This window comes from Lolium rigidum, chromosome 6 (genome assembly GCF_022539505.1).
Source record: "Lolium rigidum isolate FL_2022 chromosome 6, APGP_CSIRO_Lrig_0.1, whole genome shotgun sequence".
In the NCBI taxonomy this organism is placed as follows: Eukaryota; Viridiplantae; Streptophyta; class Magnoliopsida; order Poales; family Poaceae; genus Lolium; species Lolium rigidum.
In genome coordinates this window covers 285,327,340-285,347,899 of record NC_061513.1, presented here as the reverse complement: position 1 = coordinate 285,347,899, position 20,560 = coordinate 285,327,340, and the positions used below count along the sequence as shown (strand labels likewise).

The window sequence follows — 20,560 nt, the reverse complement described above, 5'->3', positions numbered from 1 at the left end:
AAGTCGCCCCCAATGATAAGGGGGTGATGGCAAGATTCCACCTCCGACACCAGCTCGTCCAGGAACTCCCTCGTCCTGGAGTGGTCGGCTGGGCCGTAGACAAGAATACAAGTCCAGATAAGTCTCTTGCAGCGATGGTAAATGTCAGCGCTGATGAAGAAACTCCCTTTCCTCCAGGTCCCTACATAGTCAATTAGGGCCGGCAAAACCATTGGTGTAGTAGGAGGCGTGCTGCTTCTCATGCCGGCGTCGGCAACGCTATCGGGATTGCCTGCGGCAGCAGCGCCAACTACGCAGCCAACAGCACCTACCAGTCGAACCTCACAGCGGTTGGTCCTACCAAAAGCCCGACCCACTTAGCTGCAATTGGCCTAAAGACCCAAGCATATTGAATGAAGAGATAAACTTCATAGAGATAATTTTTGCATCAATAGCCAACTTTTGCAGTGAAGAAAAGTTGCTGGAAGAGCTCAGTTTAGAAAAGGAAAATTTGGTCTCATGTAATCTCAAAGTCTGTAAAGAACTTGCATCAGAGAAGGTTGACAAACTTCCTGAAAGATACATATTCTCGGACAAATCAAGCACCCTCAGTTTTGTTTTGACTGGAAGATCTTAGGATGGAACAACCCCTGAAGATTATTAATAGAAAGTTTAAGCACAGTCAAATTTTCAAAATCCATGAAGAAATCTGAAAACGGACCAGCAAAAATGTTGCTGTTTCCTTGGAGGCTAATCACAGCTAGAGAACTGAGACTTGAAAGGCATTGGTGAACTGGACCATAGAGCTGATACGCCATCAAGCTAAGAACCTCAAGACGAGGGACTGCTTATATCATAGCTACTAGAAATATCCAAGGAGTGAGAATTGGAAATCACGCATGATATCACAAGTTTGCCGATGCCCATGGGTATTTAACCACCGAAGTGAGAATTGGAGAGTAAGGAAGTCCCGAAGACACTGTGAGATTGTCCAAAAGGAGATCATGGACTATGTATTTTCATCGTCAAGGACGAACACAAGAAGCGTGTTAATTTTTTTCATGACACAACATAACACAAGGCAACTGACAATATTTTTGCATTTTCTTCAGTAAGAACAAAGAGAACAACAAATGCTCTAAACTGAACAGATGCGACATCAATCAACAGAAGATCACAGCATGATGGTCCGCATGATAGAAACACAAACACGTGACAGTATTACAAGCATCAACTACTAAAACATGGATGAACTTTGACAACTTCTCTTGTCCACAGGCCAGTGCATACAACAGAAAGGTAAGACAAGGGAAATATTAGGCCAGGACTTTGTCACCAAGAACTTGGAGCCGATCTTAGCGTTGTCGCTGCGGTGTCGGAGCAGGGGAAGGAGAGTATGGAGAGCTTCAGGTTTGTTGAAGAGGAGGAGGAGCAGGGACCGTAGGGAGGAGAACTTCAGGTCGCCATGGTCTTCGTCGCTGGCGCTGGAGTTGGCGATGAGCAGCAGGTCGCGTCACGCAAGGGACGGAGCTTGCAGCTTGTAATGTAGGGAAGCAGCGTGTTGCAGTAGTGGTGGCGTGTTGGTGATGCGGCTCAGCAGCAAGAGCGATGATGAAAACCCTATCTCCATCGCCCTCTGCTCTCGTTGGTGATGGATGATCTCCAGCCCCCTCTTTTCACCTACCCTTTCTTCCTGACGAAGAGTAGTGTCGCCCGTCTTCAGTTCTGGCCGTGTGGTGTAGCAGCAGGTCATGCACATTGCGTGATCCAGCCTTTTTGCTTTCAAGTCCTTGTAATCTCTCTCCTCTCCTCAAATTGATCCTTGCTTTTCATCTTTTAGCCCCTGTAAGTTATCTTTTCTTCTCTTTTGTGTACTGACCACTGTAGCAGTCATATGCTCTGCTATTTGCTCTTTTTCGGAGTAGGAGATGAATACATTTACAGCCAGCTGTGGTGTCGATCTCATCTCCCTTTCCTTACTTCTTGCTATTCTTCACATAAATACATAATCCTTCCAGCAAAAGATCACCAACACGGGCAAGATGCAGCGATGACCATTTCCTCACTGAATTTGGTAGTTTATAATGCCTTTTCACACTTTCCTGCAGAAAGATAGAAACAGACTGTAACTTGCTCTCTGCGACAACTTTCAGTATTTTAGCATACTTTTGCACCCTGGATTATGTCCAAAACTAAGCTTGAAGGCCATAATCAGTGCAAGAAAATGATATATAAATGATGCTTATCATTAAGCGTGATTGTTGCCTTGACTGTTTCAAACTAAAAACAACTGACATGACCAGTGCGGTAATTAATAACTGAAAAAAGGTTCTGGTGTTCCTGTGTTTTTTTTCCAAGTGGCTGATGGCCGGCCTTTCAAGCAGTGGAAGCACAACTAGTGAGGAACAGATTAATCGAACAGATTAGAATTTGGAAGAATAAATTATCAAAGTACACAGCCTAGCTAATTAGTGTGCAATTTTTCTTGGAAAGAAGGAAGAAAACAAACCTGAACTTTTCTATTCTCGCAAGCCGGCATGATCTGCTCAAGATCAAGTGAATTATTAAAGAAATTGAGACTGATTGGTGCTTTTATTGACTTGGTTTCAAAGTAATGATGTAGTACTCTTATTGACTAGTAGGGGCAGGGGTTCTGAAAGCAACTGATTATAGTGTTTTTTTTTTCAAGTGACCATTGGTGATTTGCTGATACATAAGCGCGCTGTGTTGATCATCTGGCAGAAGAAAAACGAGAACTTGTTGTAGTCTTGTAGCCAGCTAGTTGTGTTAGCTTGCCATGGCGGCCATTGCCGTCATCATCCTGCTCCTCCCACTCACACCGTTTCTGGTGGCTGCTGATGTGTTCTGCGACAACGTCAAGGCCGTCGCCGGCACCCTCTCCAAGAACGCCTCCTCTTCCCCGGTACATTTCACCACCACCACCTACGGCCAATCCCCCGATATCGTCTATGCGCTCGCGCTATGCCGCGGTGACAGCTCCGCCTGTGGCGGGTGCATCACCAACTGGTTCAATAAAGCGCTAAACCTGACGAATTGCGACAGAGTTGGCTACAACTACAGGGATTGTATCGTTGTCTACAGTGCCGACGACGACATACTAGCGGCACCCTCGAATACCACAGGAGGATATGGTGACAGCACTCCGCCCTTTGAGGACTGGAACATCAAGAATGTCTCCAGGGACATCTCCCTCATCGTCGGTCTCACTCGCGAGCTGCTGGCAGCAACAGTGGAGAAGGCGGCCAGCATGGTTCCAACGCGGTACGCTACCGGGGTCATGGACATGGAGAGGGTGACGACCTACCCGAAGGTGTACTCCCAGGTCCAATGCACGCCAGACCTGTCTACCGACGACTGCTCAGCATGCCTACACCGTCTCCTCGGCATGGTCAACTCCACCATGGCCCTGCGCATGGGTGGACAGATGGGTGTCACACGGTGCTATTTTAGGTACGAGGCATACCAGTTCTACGATGCCGAACCTCTGCTAAGTCTGCCATCACGGCCGGCGCCAGCACCAGCTCCAACTCTAACCAAACACAAGAGTAAGTTGGAGTAGCAAATAAAGTACTGTACAGGTCAGAGCCTCAATGCTAATTAGCATTATTGTCTACACGTCTGTCAATATTAGGGAACATGATGTGGGCGATTCCCGCAGTTGTAGTTCCGCTAACAATAGCAGCATTTCTCCTCTTCATCTGTTACTCTCGCCGTCTTAAAAGGCAAAGAAAAGGTATGCTAATTATTTAGTGGAATGTTATTCCTTCATACTGCATTCTTTACTGTTGGTGGTAATATTTTAAAAAAATTAGTGGTACTAACGCTACGAGTATGATATTTCTTAATAATAATGTTCCACAAGGATCAAGGAGGGAGAAGCAGGGGGAAAAATCGGAGTTCTCTTTGTTCGAATTTGAGCAGCTACTAGAGGCCACAAGAAATTTTTCAGAAGAAAACATACTTGGACATGGTGGCTTTGGGACTGTCTACAAGGTAAATTAGTAGGCTCGTGAGATTTTCATCTTTTATTGTGGCCTATTTAGCAGCCCAATTCTACCTCTTGTATGAAAACAAGTCTATCTACATTGACTTTGAACCTAGCTGATGACATTTAAATCGGAGTGGAGGATTAGTTACCATGTAGGCTGGGAAGAGCCTAACTTTTGAATAGATATTTTTCCCCAGGGCCAGCTTCCAGAAGGTTTGGAGATAGCGGTAAAGAGACTTGCTTCACATTCAGGACAGGGTTTCACAGAGTTCCAAAATGAAATCCAGCTCATAGCGAAACTACAGCACACGAATTTGGTTAGGCTTTTGGGATGTTGCTCTCAAGAAGAGGAGAAAATGTTGGTCTATGAATACTTGCCAAACAAAAGTCTGGATTACTTCATCTTCGGTACGCATTTGCATTTCTTAGTGAATTTTAACTATCGTTTGCTCATGCATCAGAATGACTAAAGATTATTGGAGCCTTTTTTCTCAACCCTTGTTAATTCAACTCTACAAATTATTTCATTTATATGGGTGTCTTTCTCCTGTTATATTGATATCTAATTGATGTGTAGATGAGAATAAAAGAGCATTTCTGGATTGGTCAAAACTTGTAGCAATAATTGAGGGAGTAGCACATGGACTACTTTACCTGCATAAGCACTCCCGGTTGCTTGTCGTACATCGAGATCTTAAACCGAGCAACATTCTTCTCGATGGTGAGATGAATCCAAAAATTTCAGATTTCGGGCTAGCAAAAATATTTAGCTCAAATGACACCGAAGGAAACACTACAAGAAGAGTGGTCGGCACATAGTAAGTTTTTCATAGAAAAATATCGAATTGCAATTATACATGTTACAATTTAACAAGGAAAAGTAATCTGGACGCGTATCATATACCTTTCTAGTGGCTACATGGCCCCTGAGTATGCTTCGAAGGGCATCTTTTCTATTAAGTCCGATGTCTTCAGCTTTGGCGTTGTCATTTTGGAGATCCTTAGCGGAAAACGGAATTCTGGTCACCAACAATGTGGAGATTTCATCAATCTGCTTGGACATGTGAGCTTATACACACAAACTTAAGTTTGTAATTTTTTAAATTTCATTTGCTGCAGAACCTAATTTTTGTAATGGAATTGCAAACAGGCATGGAAATTATGGGAAGAAGGAAAGTGGATTGATCTCGTTGATGCCTCATTGGTGCCCGATAGTCACTCAGCAAAGATGATGAGGTCCATTAACATTGCATTGTTGTGTGTACAAGAGAACGCAGTTGATCGACCAACAATGGGAGATATTGTTTCAATGTTAAGTAGTGAGACTATGATCTTGGACGAGCCTAAGCAGCCAGCATATATCAATGTAAGAGTGGGAAATGAAGAGTCGTCCACTGCTCTCGAGTCATACAGTTTCAATGACATGACCATATCTGTCACAATTCCAAGATAGTGTTTTTCTCCACATTATGTACTTTTATTCTCCAGTTTTAGCATTCATAAAAACATAAATGTTGCATAATGCGCAAGTTTAAGTTGTGTTTCAAATGTGTGATTGTGTACCCTATAGTGGAAAGAAGGTTCCCAAGCTAGTTGTACATAATTAGCTGTTTTTCGATGCCTTTGTTTCTCCCTTTCTTAATCTAGAACTATTTTGTTGAAAAAACACTCTATTCTATTACTGCCAGCCTGGACCTGGTAGACCAAATGTGAGTGAAGTGAACAAATTTAAGTTCACAAATTAACTATTTGGAAAGAAGCAGTCGACAGACTAGCCGACCACTGCTAAAATATGTTCATTCTTCCAAGCCATCCTCTGTATTTCCAAGGGACCGAGCGACATGGAAAGTGTGTGTGGCTGGCCCACACTGCCATGGTGTGTCTACTGAGTGCCTTTATGCGACTGATGTTGATCTCTTGGGTACTGATGAGGCTACTAGTTATTGGAGTCTAATTGGTGGACTCGAATATCTTCAATCGACCCATCTTTGATCTCTCATTTGCAGTGAATTGAGTGTGTCAGTACTCTTATGCTCCTTGTAGTGATGATTGGTCCGCCATGAAGTGGATTCTTTGCAAGGTTTAAAATAGCACGCTATTTCTTTGCTAGTAGCGCGCTATAGCATATTTTGACAGTGCACGCTAAATTCTAGTAATTTTACTCTCTATGACGCTATGTTTTATCGCGCTAAAACATCATAGCATTAGCTCTCTATTTTTTTATATCGTTAGCGTTATATCGCGCTAAAACATCATAGTGTTAGCTCGCTATTTTTTACAGCCTATTGATACAAGGGTTTGAGTTTTCCTCGTTAAGAAAAGAAGAAATTTCTTTTTGTTTGTTGTGATGATGAGCATCAATCTGTTGATACCTCTTCTGAATCTGCAGATAATATCGGTAATACTGATAATTCTTAATAAATAATTTATACAATGTCGTTACCTCGTGAAATATTGATGTTAGGCTTCTAAAAAATTAGAGGAACTATTTTTGTATGTGATTATGTATGTATGAATCTGCCACTCTTGGACTGAAATCCTTTATTTTTAGACTTTATCTGGTGTTCTTTTTCAAAACGCTATTTGGGGATACAGCGCGCATAGCAGTTGGAGGATGCCGCAACTATTTCTTTTAGCATGCTATTTTAAACCTTGATTCTTTGGTATGTTCACGTCACAATTGCTCATAGATTTTTCATTCAACCCTCCCTGTACAGTTTCCTCATTCAGAAAATACTTGTTGCAAAAAGATATCCTAAATTTAGTTGAAAGTTACTCGTTTGCTTTGTCTCTGACGGTGTTCCGTTGGTAAGCATGAAAAGGCATAGAGTGAGTCATGACGATGGCAAGAGAGAAGCGACATACGAAAGGGGGTTATCTAGTGGAGGTATACCACCCATTTGGACAGTGTCTGAAATCGATTCTAGTCTATTCTAGTCTTAATCAAAAACTATTTTGTTGAAAAAAAATCCTCTATTCTAGTGCTGCTGTAGACCGAGTATGAGTCAAGTGAAATGTTTTAAAGCAACAGAATATCTATTTGGAAAGCAACAGCCAAGAGACTGGCAAGCCACTGCAGACTTTCTTCACATCCTTCCAGGTCACCCACTACATTTCCATGGCGACCAAGCGGCACGTAAAGGATGCGTGGCAGGCCGTGCCAAACATGGAACACCTGAATAGTTAGTTATTGACTCTCTGACAAAGACGGGAAATAAATAATCACAGTTTCTTTGCATTTTTCCAAGTAAAAGCAATGGCAAACAATGACAATTAGGGCAGGCAGAAGCCTAATTTGTTCCGACGCCACTGACTCTCTGAGAAAGACCGCCAAATAAAAGATCACACTTTCTTTGTATTTTTCCTAATGAAAACAACGACAAACATAGACAATTAGGGCCGGCAGAAACCATTGGCGTAGTCAAAGGAGGCGTAAGTTGGGGCTGGTCCTACCAGGAACATGGTTAGCATGGTGGGCGCGTTTCTGCTGCTGCTGCTCATGCCAGCGTCAGCAACGCAATCGGGATCGCCTGCGGCAGCGGTGGAAACTACACGGCCAACAGCACCTACCAGTCCAACCTCACAGCGGTTGGTCCTCCCAAAATCACCACTTAGCTGCAATTGGCTTAAAGACCCAAGAATATTGAATGAAGAGAGAAACTCCATAGAAATAAATTTTGCATCAATAGCCAACTCTTGCAGTGATGAAAAGTTGCTGGAAGAGCTCAGTTTAGAAAAAAGGAAAAGTTGGTCTCATCTAATCTAAAACTATGTAAAGATCTTGCATCAGAAAAGCTTGGCAAACTCCCTGGAAGATCCATATTCCTGGACAAATCAAGCACCCTCAGTTTCTTTGACCGGAAGATCCTACGAGGGAACCACCCCTGAAAATTATTATTAGAAAGTTGAAGAACAGTTAAATTTTCAAAATCCATGGAGAAATCTGGAAACCGACCAGCAAAAAATGTTGCTGTTTCCTTCGAGGCTGATGACAGCTAAAGAACTGATACTTGAAAGGCATTGGTGAACTGGACCATAGAGCTGACACGTCACCAAGCTAAGAACCTCAAGATGGGGGACTGTTTTAGCTAGAGATGTGCACCACTCTTCTCCATCACTGTATATGGTTACGTAGTCAAGGTAGAGCTCTCTCAAATTGCTGAGGTTTCCCATGCGGTTTTGGAAATTAGATACCAAGAGCAAGCTATCCATTTCACCATTGCATTGGAAATCACGCATGATATCATAGCTACTAGAAATATCCAAGGAGATGAGATTCACAAGCTTGTCGATGCCCAAAGGTATTTCACCACCGAAGTGAGAATTGGAGAGATTGATGTGTGTAAGAAAAGTAAGCCTCTCGAATCCAACAGCTGGCAAGCGGATGAAGTAATTCATGCTAAGGTCGAGAAACTGTAGAGAGGTGAGATCAAAGATCACAAGGTCAAGGCCACAACTCTGCAAGCTTTTTTTTTTGTACAAACGCAGGCGCTCACATACACGCGCATACACTCACCCCTATGAACGCACACAGGCACACCCTACCCCTATGAGCACCTCCGGAAGACTGAGCCGGCGGATTGGATCTTGAAATTGACGAAGTCTACCACAGGCGCCTCGCTGTCGACGGGAACGTCGCCTCCCACTGAATGAATATTCCGCCTTTATGAGACACACAGATGTCAAGCTTGAGGCCACTGAGGTTGAGTCCCATGACACGACCAGAGGAGTCACCGCAGCTAACACCCTCCCAGTCGGTGCCACCTTGCCAAGAGGGAAATATGGTGGCAGGAAGACTAGTGCCACGAAGGCCAGTGACTTCATTGAAGGATTTTTTTAGTTGGAGGAGAGTGCTAGCCTGGTTTGGATGGCATCAGAGAGTCAGGTTACTATGGGCGCTGGAGGTGGTGGCAAGTTCAAGGAGCACCACAAGAAAGACTAGTAGCACCCGCCAAATATGAGACATTGGTCCTGAACAAATCAAAGCACTTGTTTGTTTTCAACTGACGTGTGAGACGGGTTGCGCGGAACTGCGACCCTTGCAGACTTTTCCATTGGACATTGAGCACCATTTTATCTGGAGTTAGCAGTTATCGCTATTTTTATTATAGTGAAACTGTGAGGAGGAAGATGCAACTCGGTTCACCGTCCCAGTGCCACTAGACTGATTTGTGTGCAACAACCAGTCGAAAACCATCTAGTCTTGCAGATCAATTGCAGCACTAGCAAGTAGCTGCAAGTTGGAACATCTTTCAGCGGTCACTGATACATGCAGCAAGAAGGAATGTCCCGGGAAGACCAGCTATATCTTTGTTCGATGGAACACTTGTGTGTGCTCGATGGGTTCAACATAACTGGGACTCTACTCTAAAATGGACTTTCATTCAGCTACACAGACCAAGACGACGTGTACACAACTACACGTTCAGATAACATCGAACTGGAGAAATTGTTATGTATTATCCTTAAAATACGAACAAACAGGCGATTGGGCTGATTCGCGATTCCCGGGTATCCCATGGGTACTATATGATTGGGGCTATACTCTTGATAGAGATATTCAGGCCAGTCGCACCAATATCACATTCTGATAGCATTGGTGAAATTGATATTCATCCTTAAATTCGGCTCCCAGTTGTGCGCAAGCAAACAAAGGTTCGAACGAAGATGGAAAATCAAGAACGCAGGAGCACACTGGTCAAACATTACCTGCGGCGAAGCAACCTGCGCGGCGGTGGAGGCGCGTGACGGAACCAACCCGCGCCACGACCTACGGAACAGCTCGGCTAGACTCCGCGGCAGAGGCAAATTCGCCCGCCGCAGGCTTCCTGCCCCCGCCTCCCGGGGCGCCAACCCGAGCGGCGACGGAAGTGCTGTGGGCCGTGGCGGCAAACCGGCGAGAGCAGGAGAGGGTCCAGTCCCCGGTTAGACGGGAGCGAGCACCCGGCGCGGCGGCACCGCAGCTAGGCTGAGACGCCGGCGTGAGGCGGGGAAGCAGAGGCGCAGAGTTTTTTTTTATTTGAGATCGAGAGGCGCAGAGAGTTGAGAGAAAGGCCACAACAGCCGAAGCGCCGGGCCACAACGGCCTCGGGAGGCCCAGTATACAGAAAGCCTGTGCCCCGACACGCGCCGAGTGCAGTGGGGGCGGGAGCTCCTATTGCCCGCCTTAAGCGGAGGAACTTTGAATCTCCGCCTGAAGGGTTCACTTTAGTGGGCCGGCCCAAAGCTTGACCGCGTGGTGGTGGAGGCGTGGAGCCAATCAGCGATGTGAGCTCCAAAACCGATCGATGCAATCGTACAATATGTACGTCCGTACGAGTTTCTGAGTTATGTAGCTTTTCTATGTCCGGTTCCGCTCATAGAGTATTTGTACATTTATTGTACCATGAATAAATTTAAAATGTTAAAATTTCAAAAATGGAAATTTTGAACTTAAAAATTTCAGTTTTAAAAAGTTGAAATTTTAAAAGTTCAGAATAAAAATGATAAACTCAAAAAATCGAACTTAAAAAAAGTTCATTTTTAAAATTCTGAAATCATAAGAGGTTCAAAGATAAAAAAATTCAATTCTAAAAATGTTCAAATCTAAAATTGTTTAAACTTAAAAAATGTTTAAATTAAAAAATGTTCAACTCTAAAATATGTTCAAACTAAAAAATGTTCAAATTAAAAAATGTTCAAATCTAGAAAATGTTCAAACAAAAAATGTTCCAACAAAAAATGTTCAAATTATAAAATGTTCAAATTTACAAAATATTCAAACTTAAAAAATTGTTCAAATTTGAAAGAAAATCAAACTTGAAAATTGAATTTTAAAACAAGGCTACAGAACTCATGTTCATAATAAATGAATTTTTGAAAAATTAAATTTAAAAATTGTTTGAATCTAAAAAATGTTCGAATTTCACAAATATTTGAATTTCAAAATGTTCAAAAAAAATGTTTATATCTAAAATTTATTCCAATCTAAAAAGTGTTCGAATTTAAAAATGACTGAATATGAAAAATGTTTAAATTTTTAAAAAATGTTCAACTTTTAAAACTCTTCAAACCTAAAAAATGTTCGGATCAAAAAAAAATTACAAATAAAAAAAGTCTATTTTTTTAAAAAAAATTCAAATCTAAAAACAATTGGATCTGTAAAATGTTCGAATTTCAAAAATGTTCAAAATTTGAAAAAGTTCGGATTTTAAAACTTTCAGAAAAACTTGATAATTTAAAGTTTGAAAAAAGCTAACCAGAAAAATCGAAAAAACAACCGAAAAACCAGGAAAATCGGAATAAAGTGAAGAACAGCGGAAAAGCAGACGCTGCCATCGTTAATGGGCCGGCCCTGAATTTGCCCGCTCTGTGCGGAGCGCCGGATGGCTCCCGCTATGAGCGGAGAATAGGAAGGGTCAGTGGGGGCGGCCTCATTAACTAAGCTGCCACGCCCAAAATTTGCATAGCTGGCATTGTTAGCATAAAACCACCGCATTTCCGGTTAAATTATAACTTTGATACCACTAGAGCAAAAAAAAACTACCGCATTTTCCCTTCGGTTTTCTCATAAAACACTAAATACGAATTGATCTCGAATTGACAGAGATTCTGACAGTGGACCCACCCATGAGGATGATGTGGCACTATTATGATGGTCCATATTAAAAAACCCAAACGCTAAAAAGTGCACGGTGGCCAGCTTGTTTTGCCGAGCCAACGTTTCCTGGCCGTTGGATCTCGCTTCAACGATCAGAGATCTGGGCGCTGTTCCAACATGTCCCCACCTGAGGGCCCACCCTCCTCGCGACCGCACCATGCCTGAGGGCCCCACCCGCCTCGCGCACGTGCGTGGAAGACATTCGGGGAACGTCTCTCTCGCTCGTTCCCCATTCTCGTCGCGAGCTCCGGCCGGCAATTTCGCTAGGATTCCGGGTGAGCGACGGCGTGCTCGCTGGCGCCGCGATTCGCTAGGGGTCCAGGGGTGAGGGGTAGGTTGCTCGCCGGCGCTCGATTCGCTAGGCTTCCGGGGAGGTCCTCGTGAGCTCAGTAGGCGTAAGGAGCGGGAGGTCGACGGCGGTGAGGGCGAGGCGCGAGGTACTGCTTCGATCTCCGCGACAGAGATCGACCTTCTCTCTGGCGGGTGCAGTCGATTCACCGTCCAGGAGCTTCATCGCCGCCGTATCAGTGGTCGTGCACTAGGCGCGTGGTGTTTCGCCCAAATCGTGGACGGAGATCGTCCCGTGTGCGTTCGCCGTGTCCGCACGCTAGAGCAGTTGCAGATCCAGCTACTCAGGTAAGCGATATATGCTCAGATCCCCAAATCCCCCAGTAGGACTTGATTTTCTGGTCAATTTTGTCCCCATTTTCATGGTGCGGGATTTTGGAAGTAGATGGATGGCAGTGCATGGACTCTCCCCTGTAGATCCACTTTTGTCCTTGTTATATGGTTCTCATGGTTCCCTGTAGAGCATGGTTTGGAGTAATTTGTACTTGTTGTTATGGTTCCCATGGTTTCCCTGTAGAGCATGGTTGGAATAATTTTGGTTCAGTTGTGTGTGGTACACCCGAAATTAGATGATGCTAGTACAGCTTTATGTTCTCAGTGATTTATTTTTGCAACTTGGTACTCAGTGGTTTACATGTTTTTCCAACCATGGTTTCTCCAAGTTTTTGCAGTCCAGAGCATGTAGGTTCTGCATGGATCATGTAGAGTAACTTTGCAGTTGTGGTTGATACTTATTCTAGCCTAAGTTGTTTTTTCCATGCTAGTGCACCTGCTTGATATAGGCTACCAATTTTAGATGATGCCAGTATTTGCTTATGTTCTTTAGTGGTTATTTTGCACCTTGGAACATTCTAATTCATATGATGCTGCTTATTGAAGTTGCTGGTGATTCTTATTGAAGTTGCTTTATGATTTTGCCATGCTATGAGATGCCACGAGTTGGCGATTATTCATGTTTTAAATAAGTTGTTACGTCATTATAATTAAGTTGTCAACTAGGAGTAATTAAGTTGGCTCGTGGTTGTTACTTAAATTACTTTCTGAATTTTCCATGCCATGAACGATGCCACGAGTTGACGTTATCTATGTTTTAAATAAGTTGTTCTGTCATTATGATTAAGTTGTCCACTAGAAGTAATTAAGTTGGCTGGTGGTTCTTACTTAAGTTGATTTCTGATTTTTCCATGACATGAACAATGCCTTGAGTTGCCCATTATCTGTCTTAAACAAGTTGTTTTGTTATTATGATTAAGTTGTCCACTAGGAGTAATTAAGTTTGGCTGGTGGTTCTTATTTAAGTTGCTTTTTGATTTCATGCCATGAACCATGCCTTGAGTTAGCCATTATCTGTCTTAAATAAGCCGTTTTGTCATTATCCCATTTCCTTAATGCTATCAAGCTGAACCGATCTTATACACTAAGTTGCATCCCTTAGAATATGCCGCAATATAACTAGCGGCTAGTAGAGCAAAATTGATGTCTGCTTTCAGTCATGTTTTCCCGAAGTTTTAGCAAAACAGAGCTTTTGTACGTTTGTATGACCATGTAGACTAACTTGCATAAGGGGTGATCTAGAGTTGCATGGTACATTTTTATGTACGTATGTAAGCATGTTAAATTGATTTTTGGTTTTTGTTTCTATTCACCAACAGGGTAGGGAGGTGACTAAGAGGTTTCCGCGTCTACAACTACTAGATGGAGCAACGGGCAGACCTGCAGTAACAGGCGTGCAGCCTCGCCAGCAGGTATAGCATCTGACCTTAATTTGTTTTCATAGCATACTTAAGTTTGCTTTTTTGAAAGTATTTGAGTTGTCTTTTGGTAGCATGGCATAGTTGTTTTTTGGAAGTAAATTGAGTTGTTATGACATTACCTTGTCCTTACTTATGTTGAATATGTTGAATATGTTGTTCCTTTTTTCAGGCTGCATTTGCGGATAATCCTATAAACATGAATGGTCCGAATCGTGTACCCGCTACTAATTTACGATCCCGTGGAGCTACTTCAGGTGGTAATCATGCAGAAAATGTTGCTGGACCTTCTGCTACTGTGGTTGAACCTAAGAAAAGCCGTGCGTTCCTGTCGGTATGTCCAATTCATACTTCCTCGATTTTGTGTTTCTTCAAATATGTGTATTAGTTTTCTTATGTTTTGTGTGCAATTGACCTGAATTATTATTTGACCTTTTTTCTCCTTATCATGGTGTGCAGCTTGGTAGGAATAAAGCGTCTCCTGCTAGACTTGCGAAGTTGAATGAAATTTTATCAGGTGATCAGAAGACATTGATCACAGAGTGGGGGTGGGGAGGAATGATGATGGTTAAAGCTACTGAGATGCCTGTTGATCTAAGCATGTGAGTCTTGGCATGTTTTGACCCAATTAGAAGTGAGCTAGCTATACCAGGGAGGGGGACCATTCCCGTCGATGCAGCAAGTTACAACAAAGTCTTTGGGCTGCCCAATGAAGGATTGCCTGTATGGTATGAAATGGAAACTGAACCAATAGCCTTCATGAACGAAGAGTACAACATTCATGGTGGGTATGCACCAGGTTTCAAGCAATGGCGCAAGATGATTCAGGAAATAGCAGGGGCAGCTGATATGAAGTTCCTACGGGCATACTGTGCTGCTGTTGTGAGCTGTTTTATATCACCGTCAACAAGTGCCAATATTAGTCCAAGGTCATATCCAAGTCTAGTGGATCTCAATGTCATGAGGAAGTCTAATTGGTGCCAGTTTGCAGTTGATCAGATTGTTCAAGAAGTGAAAAAGATGGGGGTCAAAAAGAAATATGTGTGTTGCTGTTTACATCACCTCGTGGTACTTGATCTTTTTAACCTTTCGTGTTTGGGCCTTGTTTTTATGTCGTAATAACTACTGCAACATGTGTTGCTTTTTTTCAGCAGATCTTACTCACTTTTTCTTTTACCTTTTTTTGTAGATACTATATGTTGACTCTCTTGATTTTGATGAGCATGTGCCATCTATTGAGGAATGTCCCATACGCGCTGCCGCATGGGATGACAAATTAATTCAAGCTGTCATGCTCAAAGATATGAAGTCAAATGAAGAGTCTGGAAAGATGAAGGTAATTTTTACTTACCCAAAATAGCTATGTTTTTTTCATGTTACCATGTGGTACTGGGGTTACTAGCCTCATGTTAGTTCATTTCCAAAACTATCTTAGTTCAGGTAATACCTAAGTTTTGCTTTACTGGATTGATCTAAGTTGTTTTTAAGTAGATCCTCTGCGATGTGGTCGGATCATTTTTCCAAAACACTCTTACTTCATGTAATACCTAAGTTTGCTTATTCTGCCTCATCTAAGTTGTCACATTAGCCCATCTAATTTGCTTTTTTTACAAAAATGTATCTTAGTTCTTACTTTTTCTGTTTTCACATATCTAAGTTGTTTTCTCTGTGTCATCTAAGTTACTTGCCATTATAACTAAGTTGCTTTACTACCCTGATCCAAATTGCTTCATATTAGTACATATGTTGTGTTCCTAAGCTGCTTACTAGCCACATCTAAGTTGTTACATATTAGTACATCTAAACCGCTCATACTTCAGTTAAATTTGCACACTTATGATAACAGAAACATGACTTTTTTCAGAACTTTCTTACTTCATGTAATACGTAAGTTTGCTTCTTCTGTCTCATCTAAGTTGTCACATTAGCCCATCTAATTTTCTTTTTTTACAAAATGTACCTTAGTTCTTCATTCTTATGTTTTTCACATATCTAAGTTGTTTTCTATGTGTCATCTAAGTTACTTGCCAAAATAACTAAGTTGTTTTACTACACTGATCCAAATTGCTTCATATTAGTACATATGTTTGTGTTCCTAAGCTGCTTACTAGCCACATCTAAGTTGCTTTAGTATCGACATCTAAGTTGTTCCAGTACGTGGTTCATATAAACCGCTCATACTTCAGTTAAAATTGCACACTCATGCTAAAAAATATGACATTTCTGATTTTTTACAGTTGAAAGATGGGGTGGGGGTGACTATTAGAGACGGTCTTTTTGTCGGGATGACGAGATTAGAAGAGTTTGTATCATCAAGGTTGCCTAGGAATTACCCATGTCAGGTAATTTCATTTTTTTCCCTTTTCCCACTTTTAATTTCTGTTTTTCAAAATGTACATAGTGATTTCATACAAAACTAAATAATTCTCACTAGTTTTTGCTTTTGTATTTGTTGAGCAGAAAAAGAGAAACTTGTTGTGATGATTGGGGAGCTATGCGCCGATATCTCCAACAGGTTGGGCACTTTCGTAGAACAAGTAGGGGACTTTGAACAAGCAGAAGAGAGTGCAAAAGGTGTTTGTGGAAGAGTTAGGAAGAGGCAAAGGCCTGAACCTTCTATTGTTGTTGATGACGAGGATGATGAGGATGCGGATGATGAGGACAATAATGCAGATGGTAATGACAATGACGAAGAAGATGAAGACGGTGATGACGAGGATGATGAAGGCGATGAGGACGGTGACAATGAAGATGGTGCCATCAAACAACAACCTTCAAATGGACATCACAATGAGGATGATGATTTCCAAGACTGTGGTGCTCATTTCGATAATACACCAAGGAGATCTCCTCGTTTCGAGAATACACCAAGGAGATCTGCAAGGTTGGGAAATGTGAACACAAATCAATCAGTTGGCGCAGAAAACACTCCATTGCCTGGACTGAGCCCGTTCTCAGATATCAGAGGGTTTGCGGCTTCCAGAGGCGAAGACATTGACATGACAAACAACCAGGGCCCAAAATACTTTGATATAACAGAGAAGATATACCCCAATTACATATTCATGGAGAAGATTGCTAGGTCTCAAAGGGTTTCTCCTACAACAACACCACCACTAGACCAGTTCCGCAGGGACACTGTTGTACAAAAAGTTCAGGCAGAGTGCATTGCATTTGATAAGTTAGCAATCAGGGGTGATAAAGGAGTCCAGATGAAATAGAAAATGGTTGCGCATCGTGTCAGACCAGTGGATACCAATGTGCAGTCTGAAATAGTTCAGGATCAGGTCACAGTACAGACTGCCAACCAAAATGCAGCTCCGTTGGGACCAAAATCAACTATGGCAATGTCAGACACAACTATGGTCGATACGGCAGCAACTTCAGCTAATCAAGCGCCTGTTTCACTTCGAAGAGCTGCCACTAGTTCAAGAACAGCAGCCCACAACACAGGTGCAACACCGCAACCTCCTCCAGACGCAAGTCTCCTACTACGCCTTCTACTTGTCAAGGATCGCAGACCAACCGTGCCGCCCAGAAATCATCGGGTCCAACTCGTCAAACTTGTCCACCTCCGCGAGCTAAGGATCCTAGATGGGAGAAGGGTTGTGACCCGCCATCTTTCAACCTTGGGTTTGATAGTCCACAGAAAAGCCAACAACAAACTCCTGTAGTTGCAGCATCTGATGGGATAACACCACAATCTTTTAGGTCCTTTGGGTCTCCAATTTTCGATGACTACGATGATGTTTGGAGTCCAGAAATGGAGGAAGAAGTCATTGCTTTATGTACCAAGGTTGAAAGAGAGAAAGGCTACCTGACATACGAAGCAGATACTATCGGTGTAGGACATCAAACTGAAGCTGAACTCCAAACACCAACCCCTGTTGCCAACAAGGTCACACCTTCCAAGGATGCTTCTGGAAGCAACTCAAATGCAGCTCCTGGCCGGATCATCCGACCAGCTGCATGTTATAAGTCACCGTACATAGACTTTTCAAGCAAAAACACTTATGCATGCTCAGCTGATGTGAAGGAAGTCTATGATCTAGTTATCTCGGGTGGTAAACGAAATGGAAGGGGTCAGCACAAGGACAACACCCCAATCATTGTCAACTTCGAGAAGTTTTTTGTGTCCCATCAGGAACTAACCAACTCAATGATGCCTTGCGTTGAGCTAGATAACACAGTATTCAAACTAGGCCTCGAATCAATTATGCTGAGGAAAGATAAGAATGACAAGAAAGTTGTGATGCCTTTGAGATTTATGGTTAGCACCACAACACCTTTTTTGTGTCTGTTTTGTTCTGTTTCTTTTTACTTGTTAAGCACATATATTCGAAGCAAAACTAACAGCCCCACGCGGGGGTTCCTCAAATGTTTTCTGTAGACATTACTGCAGGAATATGGTTGGAATCACAAGCATGTCAAGAAGTACTTTGCGAAGAAGGATGCGCATCTTGACAAGAAAGACTTGGTAATCTTTTTTCCCCTTTCTTTCCTTTTTGTGTTCATTCATATTCTTTTGTAATCATTCTAGTTCTGTTTGGAGCTGATTTCTTTTTTATCTGCCAACCACACGAACAGGTGTTGCTTCCAGTGTTGGAAAACATGAGGAAAGACCCAATTGTGAAAGTGAACCACTACTGGTTGCTTGTTCTCATCATCAAAGACAGAAGATTCGAAGTTCTTGACTCTATGAGGACAATAAATGATAAAAAATTGGCCCTGCTTGTGAAGAATCTTCAGGCAGCAATAACATCTCTATGGAATGAAGAGTACCCAAAGTCACGCACCAAGCTCGAGAAGTTTGACCTCAGCGACATTTTTGCTCCAAAGAAGAAAACTAAGTAAGCACATAAAAACACTCTTTCAGATAACTTGCTTACTGTATACTTCAGTTGCCTGCTTTTGCAGCTTTGTTTAGTTTCTTTTAGCTGTCCAAAGTTAAGTTATTACCTTACTTTCTTAGCATCTAAGTTTGCTCCCACTGCACATCTAAGTTGCTTTCCAGTAGTAGCCTAGATGTTCTTATTTTGCTTCACCTTACTGTGGACACCCAAGTTGCTTCCAGCAAGTACATTTATTTGTTTCACTAAAAACAACTTAGTTGCTTCTAAAATAACGTTTCCATAGTTCAACTTTAATACTAATTTGCTTTTCAATTTATACCATAGTTGCCTACTTTTTTTTGAGCTAAGTTTGCTTGTGTCCAACTTCTCCTTACCTTAGTTGCTTCTGCACAACCCGTTTTCTGCTTCCTCTCAAAAGTGTTATTTGCTCTCCAGTAGCATCTAAGTTGCTTACTCAGCATCCTCAAAATAGTTTCTGCGGGGAAGTACTTGTACTGAAGTAGGCTAAGTTATTTTCTTTTGCTATATATAGGTTGCTTCTTACTAGCTTCATAAAATTTCATTTCCAATTCCTTTTCCAAATATTTTCTTTTCCAGCATAATAGCTTAGTTGCTTACTTCAATTTATGCTAATTTGATTCACTTGTTCTTCTGTAACTCATATAAATTACTTGCTCGAATACATAACTTATCTTCCCACTTTTTTTCTCGCAGCAAGGATTGTGGTGTCCATGCACTTATGAATGCTGAGCACTGGACAGGAAGGTCTCTCCCAAACTATGGAGGGAAGTACATATTCAATATTAGGAAAATCAAGACTCACACATGGGTTACTTCCACCCACAACACCATTGAATGGAGGGAAGCTCTCAGGAAGAAAGGAAAATGATGTATATTCTCTCCTTCTAACTACTTGCAGTACTGAAATTCAATTTGGGAAGCACAAATTACATTGCAGTATTGAAAATTCAATATTTCAAGCACAATTACTTCTTATAATTGAAGACTGTGTCATAAGTTCTTGTGTCTTGCAATACTATCCGATCTGACACACACATAAAAAAAAACCTTGAACAGACATAATTTGAGTTCATCCTTTCAGAGAATTTTCGCACGCTGCTGAATTATGTCCAGGCAAACCGCACAACGTACACGAAATTGTTCTTTTTTCTTGCAACTCAATCCCACCAGGGTATCGATTCTTCTTTCTTCCTTTTGTATTCGACCTAGGAGGATCAAGAATAACCATAGCTTCTTCACTTGCCCCAACCATGTCACTTGCCTGTTGCACATATGGAAAGTCGGGCTCTGTGCTTTTCTTCTTCTTGTTTGGACGACCTTAGCGAGTAGCGGCAGACGGTGCAGAGTGTCCTTGCTGGGAAGTTGCTAGTGCGTGTTTAGCTGCTGGTGGCACATTACCTGTAGCATGTGCTGTTGGCACATGCCCTGGAGCTGACCGAGGTGCCTGCTGCCTGTTTGATGTTGTAGGTGGAGGTGCTGGTCGTGTTCGGGTAGGCCCTGAAGAGGTTTTCTGATGCATAGTAGGTGCTGAAGTAGATGTCCTATTAGAATTAGGATTTGCTGACTGTTCATTGTTTAGTTGTGCAAACTCAGTTGTCATTTCCCTGATATGTCTATGAGCAATAGCGTCATGTTGGTCTGATGCACTTGCTAGCTTAGCCAAAGCAACAAACTTAGTTGACAAGTTGCAAACCGCAATTTCTGCCGTGATTCTTCAGGCATAACATCATCTTGTGTTGGGACAGTTGGCTGAACCACAGTTTCCAATGCAGCTGGAGTCCACCTTCACAATATGTATTGCTCTGGTATAGCATCAACACCAATATACGTAAACACTTTTAAGACATGACAACATAGCAAACCGTCACGCTCAAACTTGCAACACTCGCAGTTGAATTGCCCACCATTAGAATTAACCATGTAGTACCTTCCACCATAAGGATAACACTTCTCATTGTTA

General features: G+C 42.3%; 1 protein-coding gene and 1 long non-coding RNA gene across 2 annotated transcripts; one reads left to right on the top strand and one right to left on the bottom strand.

Annotated features, from left to right (window-relative positions):
• Positions 1–1,138: 1,138 nt before the first annotated feature.
• LOC124661804 lies at positions 1,139–9,739 on the bottom strand. Its single transcript, XR_006990297.1, has 5 exons — positions 9,698–9,739; positions 4,893–5,007; positions 4,643–4,781; positions 2,489–2,521; positions 1,139–2,081 (listed from the first exon to the last, which is right to left on the bottom strand). It is a non-coding gene; the product is annotated as an uncharacterized LOC124661804 (long non-coding RNA).
• Positions 2,749–5,442, top strand: LOC124661803 (cysteine-rich receptor-like protein kinase 10). Its single transcript, XM_047199688.1, has 7 exons — positions 2,749–3,545; positions 3,632–3,733; positions 3,863–3,993; positions 4,186–4,396; positions 4,566–4,806; positions 4,901–5,051; positions 5,139–5,442. The coding sequence occupies exons 1-7, from the start codon at positions 2,777–2,779 to the stop codon at positions 5,439–5,441; spliced, it is 1,908 nt and encodes a 635-aa protein (XP_047055644.1). The 5' UTR covers positions 2,749–2,776; the 3' UTR covers position 5,442.
• Positions 9,740–20,560: the final 10,821 nt, after the last annotated feature.

What these genes read in the sequence shown, in the direction of transcription:
- LOC124661803 (XM_047199688.1), top strand. Translation starts at nt 2,777, where the DNA reads ATGGCGGCCATTGCCGTCATCATCCTGCTCCTCCCACTCACACCGTTT. An exon ending in TCTGGATTACTTCATCTTCG is followed by an intron (nt 4,397 to 4,565) that starts GTACGCATTTGC and finishes ATTGATGTGTAG; the next exon opens with ATGAGAATAAAAGAGCATTT. An exon ending in TCATCAATCTGCTTGGACAT is followed by an intron (nt 5,052 to 5,138) that starts GTGAGCTTATAC and finishes AATTGCAAACAG; the next exon opens with GCATGGAAATTATGGGAAGA.